General features: G+C 46.5%; 1 protein-coding gene across 18 annotated transcripts in view; it reads right to left on the reverse strand.

Annotated features, from left to right (window-relative positions):
* The window catches only part of RAPGEF4 (Rap guanine nucleotide exchange factor 4), a 283,342-nt gene that overhangs the window by 24,299 nt on the left and 252,999 nt on the right, over nt 1-6,044 (reverse strand). For all 18 annotated transcript variants that reach the window (XM_072811403.1, XM_072811402.1, XM_072811401.1 and 15 more), the window contains 2 exons: nt 5,811-5,957; nt 3,968-4,065 (listed from right to left, as the gene is read on the reverse strand). In XM_072811403.1, coding sequence (XP_072667504.1) covers nt 3,968-4,065; nt 5,811-5,957 — 245 coding nt within the window. The remainder of the gene's footprint in view (nt 1-3,967; nt 4,066-5,810; nt 5,958-6,044) is intronic.

A 6,044-nucleotide genomic window follows, 5' to 3' on the forward strand; every position in this document is an offset into this window, starting at 1 on the left:
ACGGTCTGTAGAAAGATGGCAAGAGAGGTAGGGAGGCTGGAAAGCTGTCGGGAGACCTGTTCGTCAGGAACAGAGAGTCTAGGGGAACCAAACAGACAGCTCAAACAGCTTTAGAAAATCTGCGAGTGCCAGACGAAAAGCTGGGTTTTGCAACAGACCAGCTTTAGAGGGCAACAGACTTTAAATGCAAATCTCACTCTAACAACACAGACTTGGATGCTTTCCCTTGTCTCTTGACTGTCTGTTTCCAGTTCTGGGAACTTGGTGTCGCAGTAGTGGGTATGCAGGCTTTTTTTTTTTTTTTAAGATTTTATTTATTTATTCATGAAAGACACACACAGAGAGAGAGGCAGAGACACAGGCAGAGGGAGAAGCAGGTTCCCGGCAGGGAGCCCGATATGGGACTCGATCCCAGGACCCCAGGATCATGACCTGAGCCAAAGGCAGAAGCTCAGCCACTGAGCCACCCAGGCACCCTGGTATGCAGGCTTCTTAACATGACTGACTGGGAATAATGTCAGTGTTATCAGGTAAGCACAGTCCCCGGCACGGAGGAGGTCCCTATTCCCACCCCCTCCTTCCATAAAAAGTCCCCTCCCGAGAGGTGCTGTGGCAACACAAATGGACAGGAAAGTACAATCTGTGCAATGCCTGGACGTAAGAGCTAAGCACTGTTGTTCCTGACTGGCTCTACACAGGGCATACAGAGTAGGGAAGAAAAACATTTATTCCAATGCTTTGAAGCTTGGGGAACTGACCTGAAGCAATGGGCAAGTAGCTTAGGGAAACAAGTAAGGAGAATGGCTTCAAGCAGGGTAGGTCTTAGGTAGAAAGTTGGGGACACTTTTTAAAAAAGATTTACTTAATTAATTTACTTGAGAGAGAGAGAGAGAGAGAGAGAGTGAGCCAGTGAGAGCGCCTGCAGGGGGCAGGGGTGGGGGAGTGAGGAGCAGAGGTAGAGGGACAAGCAGACTCCGTGCTGAGTGTGGAACCCAAGGCAGAGCTCCAACCCACGACCCCGAGACCATGACCTGAGCCAAAATCAAGAGATGGACACTCAACTGACTGAGCCACCCAGGCGCCCCTGAAGTTGCGGACACTTAAAGTCTGGGTCTGAGGACTCCCTGTCAGGCTCACACAGGCCCCCCACATTCTCTCTCCTCCCTCTTGCTGCTGCTGCTGTGTGCACAGCCCTCTGTTCCGTGCAACTGCCTTCTTGTTCTTCTTCCTTCCCAGCCTACCAAGATCCCATCTCTTTCCGTTGAGGCCTTATGGCTTTCCGTAGAGGGGATAAACGCAGCAACTACAGGGAAGATGCCAATACTAAGAAATATATAAAAATTTTAAGTCACAGATGCTGGTCTATCATTCTTGCATCCCTTTTGAGAGAGTAATAGAATAGTAATTATTTAGAGTGGGCAGGGCTCACCAAAGCCCTCTCCCTCTTTGACATGCTGACCCCGGGCCTCCACAGGAAGCATCCTCTTGCTCCACTTCCTCATATAGTCCTGTGGAGATTTCCTGTCACATGAGGTGCTTGTAGGGTCTGCAGTGCCCAGGCAGGTCTGAACACTGCTTATCCAGAGGCACAGAACTCCCATATACTCTCCCTCTGGGAGAACGGCATTATTACTCTCCCGATTTCCAACTGAAGAGCCCAAGACATAAAAGGATACACTGGCTAATGGAAGCTGCCGCCCCAGCATCCCTCTTTCCCCCTCTGTGCCTGGGTCTGCAGTGGCATTCGTCCCCTGTATTCTCTTTATTCTCTGGAGTCCCTCCTTACACTGTGACTTCCCTGCGGCACATGAAGGATTCATCTTCAAGACCATCCCAGAGCCAGAACCATCCACAACACCTGGAATGATATAGTAAGCCCTAAATAAAAGTCCAAGAAACTAGGGAATGGATAAGAGTAGAACCAAATCATAGTACAACGGGATTTTATTATAATTTGCTCTGTACTGACATTTCTGCTCAAATAAAATGTCACAAGAGTAAAGCTCCAGAGACCAAACAACTAGGATAAATGGCTGGCCCTCTGCTATTTCCAGGCAACACAGTTTAGCCCTATAATTTGTTTTGTTCCAGGCCATCTGTGTTAGTCTCGTCTCCCTAACATGACCGTAACCATCATAAGGACAGAATCCCTGGGACGACTGGTCTAGTGTCACACAGAAGCCAGCGTAGCACTGAGTACAAAGCAGACACTTCCTAAGTATGTGTTGATAGATCAAAGGGTTTGGCCAACATTCTGCACTGCAGAGTCATCCTGTGTGTGATTCTTCCTAGAAAGACTGTCCTCAGAGAAATCTTTGGGAAGCTGGAAGAGGTTCCATGTGTCCAGTTTTGTGAGGCAGGTAAGGCTCCACCATTCCTCGGTGTGATGGTGTAACCGCGGCCCCGTGGGCGGCACAGCACCGAAATGGAGGAAGCTAACAAGCTCACACCCCCCAGCACTTGCTGCAAAGTAGCCTTTCAATTGCTTGGGCCTTAAAATGGAAGACTAACAAGGATGAAGAATTCGGAAGGCTGCAGGGTGATGTGCACATAAACAGAGGCTTAAAAGGTTAGTGTCTCCCCTACAGGGAGCTGGAAACAGTCCACACTCTCCCTCCACACACCATGTCATTCATTTCTTGCTGCGGCCAAGGACCAGGTGGCAAGAGAAGCTGAAGGCCGTGTGGCAAACAGACGGCGCGGCACCTGTACTAGGGCTACAGCTAAACTGGCTTTTGATGGTGTTCATTTCCAGGAGAGGGCAGCACGACTCGTTTACGACATCCCCCCCCCCTTCACCCCACCCCAGCCCCTCAGTGTTGGGAACTCTTGCTCTTTTAGAGAGCGCTGCATGTAGAGGACTAAAGGTACAAATGAAAGGACCGGGTACAGACTGAACTTCTAGCACCAGTGGTTGAGGCAAGTGAGAGTGCTCATGGGCCGAGACGGCTGAGGGACAGTCACAGAACAAATGCCATATTTGCCAAGTTCCCCTCCAGCCAGACTCAGGATATGGCAAAAATCCACTTCGCTGCACTGGAGTGAACAAAATGGCTCTCCCCAAACTAGAACAAAGAATTACCAGAGGCCAAACGTTCTTGAGAGGAAAGGAATCTTAATTTACTTCTAATGTCTGATTTGATGACACTTGAGTGCATTTATACAGCACTTACGTGGTTAAACTGTCCCCCTGAAATGTGATGCTGTTCACCTCTGGCTCTTGTGTTGCACTTTTCTTAGTAAAATCAGCCCTTGTGTGTCCCAAGATGGAAAAAGCTGGTTCCCTATCCTCTGAACTGGCCCCACAGGCTTTCCGAGACAGCTTGAGAGCTACTCACCAACATGTCTAATTTTTATAGGATAAATAGAAATGAACCCTACCACCTGCATAAAAGACAGTAGACTACTCAATTGTTAGCATGGGCTGATTAGTCCTTTACTCCAAGAGAGCTGTGTGTGGGCTGGGAACAAGAGTTTTAGGGATGTAGGGAAGAAACTTGCTGGCCTCTGGTATTTCCTACACAAGTGAGAGCACTTTCAGGGAACTGCATTTTTCTTAGATGGGAGAGTAGCTTTGCCCTAATGCCTCTTTACATCCCACAATGGAGCATGATAAATCGCAATGTCTGGTCTTAAATAGTTTTTTTCTCTCCTGGTCTAAGCATTCAGATTTTTAATATTAGTATCTAAATTGGGGGGATTTCAAGGAGGCGATTTACTACACAGTTCTAAAAGCTGAATTATGCCCCAATAGTGGCGCTACTTGGCTAATTTCCACAAAAGAAAATCTAAAGCTCAGAGCATATCAAATGAACACCTGAGGCTTACCTAATAGAGCACAGAAAAAGAAAAAGCCAAGTAGCATTCAAGAGTTTTTAGCAACTAGGTTCAACGTAACTGCAAAATTAAGCTCCAGACAAGTTTTTCTGATTGCAGACACTGCTCTGAGGAGGCCATCCACACCTACCAGTGAATCGAATTGCTCTCGCGGGCAAGCAAATAGGCGTCCATTAATGGTGAGCGTCGTAAATACTGAAACATCATTAGGTTTGAGCACCACCTTTTCTGTGAACATAAAAAGCATGAGATTGCCTATTAAATGCATCTGAGATTTGCTGCACTGCCCTAATCACACCAACAAATTGTCAGCTCAGTGAATTACTGGAACACGCAGAGCGACTGCATAAAATACAGGACTGGAGGGACCCACTGAATAAAAAAGACACAGCATTCACGCAGCCACATGACACTCAGGATGCCGTCGGAAAATGACCACAAAACAGGAATGGAAATACCCGAGGGTCAATTCACCCAGTTCTGCGCTGCAACTGTAATTATATACAAGAACCACACTTGCTATTTATATAACAAATTATCTTTCCAGATGGCAACAATGCCCAGCACTTTGAGATGGAAAGATCACTTTTAGAAAACTTAGGGGGGTTCTGACATCCCAAGTGACTTAAGATGCAAAATTCATTATTCTTATTTTTTTTTCTGATTCCCTAATTTGGAGGGCAGTTGCATGACTTAGATTAAGCCTCCTATATTTTAAAAATTAACTCATTCAACAAATATTTATTTAGCATTTACTATGTGCTGGACACTACTCTAGGCATTGAGGATATAGAAGGGAACAACATGGGAGGAAAAAATATCCCAGTCCCAAAAGAGCTTCTATCACTGTGAGGGATGCAGACAGTGAACAAGACAATTATATCAGAGAATGAGCAGCCATGAGGAGAGAAACTGGCAGGAAAGGAGGCTAGGAAGTGTACGTAAGCAGGAGAGGATACAATTTTAGGAAGGGGATCAAAGAAAGGAAGGAGGGGGCCTCGGCTGGACATGGACATTTGGCTGAAAACCTGAAGGAGGAGAAGGAGGGATCTGGGACAGCTGTGGAGAGAATGTGCCACAGGGATGGGTGAGGGCAAGCATCCTGGATCCGTGTGACTAGGACAGAAGTGGGAGGGGGTATCTTGGGAATCCATGATGCAATTAAAAATCCTGCATCAGTAGAACCACTTGACTTCAAACCTGATCCCGTACCCTCGTGGGTATGAAATCATTTCCTGGTAAATTAGCCTTACTGCTCCTTCTTCTGGGCTCTCGCTGCAATCCATGCTGACCCTCCCAAAACTCTTGCCAGCATGGATTTGTAACTGTTCATTTACTCCACCTCCTTGCCGGCCTAGCAACAGCTTGGGGATATGGCTACACCCAACACATCCCTCCCGTCCCAGTTATACTAAGTAGCCAGTGAATATATAGAGAAAATGAACAAATGACATTTCAAGAAAGCATACAGCAATTGAGTAATCCCATGGGGAAACTATTCCTCATTTTATTCGATGAGTTGGGCTCCTGCCCTCTCTAAGGGGTAAGGAACAGAACCATCATTAGATGGAAAGATCTAGTCTACAATCACCTCCAGCTTCAGACTTTTGGAAACCCATTGCCTATAGGGTCCACATTTCAGAGGCCCAAGTCCTTAAACTTTTTTGTTTAGGGTTTATATATAGAAAGAACTCCAAGCTGACATCCACACTAGAGTCCTCAGCTCTGGCTGCCTCAGATAGATCGCTTCACCTCCTTCTGCTTTATAGTGGGTATAAAATAAAATAGGGCATATTAGACACTTACCCAGCCCACTTCTAACCATATTATTTTGTTATTTGTGGGAGCACACACAGCACCGATTTGTCCCTTTGGATCCTCTTGGAAGTGCCATGCTAACTCCTGGCAGGGTTTCTGTTTGGATGGGATATTCCATTTTGCAGGAGCTACAAAGGGCTAATTAAGGCTGTTACCTCCTCCGGAGCTCATCTTGACGATGATCAGGCCTTCCCCAGAGCCCAGTTTGTCAGCAACTGCACTGATGACTTCCTTCACCGAGGCGGCCACTGGCACCCGAATGGTTGTGTAGGTGTGGTCCATGCAATAGACTTTAAACAGAACTATTGGGAAGGCAGTAACAATATGGTAAATTAGTCTTGGGAGTTCTTAAAAAAAATCAACAATGAGAAAAGTTTAGATATCCTCCC

This window comes from Canis lupus, chromosome 34, assembly GCF_048164855.1.
Source record: "Canis lupus baileyi chromosome 34, mCanLup2.hap1, whole genome shotgun sequence".
NCBI lineage: Eukaryota > Metazoa > Chordata > Mammalia > Carnivora > Canidae > Canis > Canis lupus.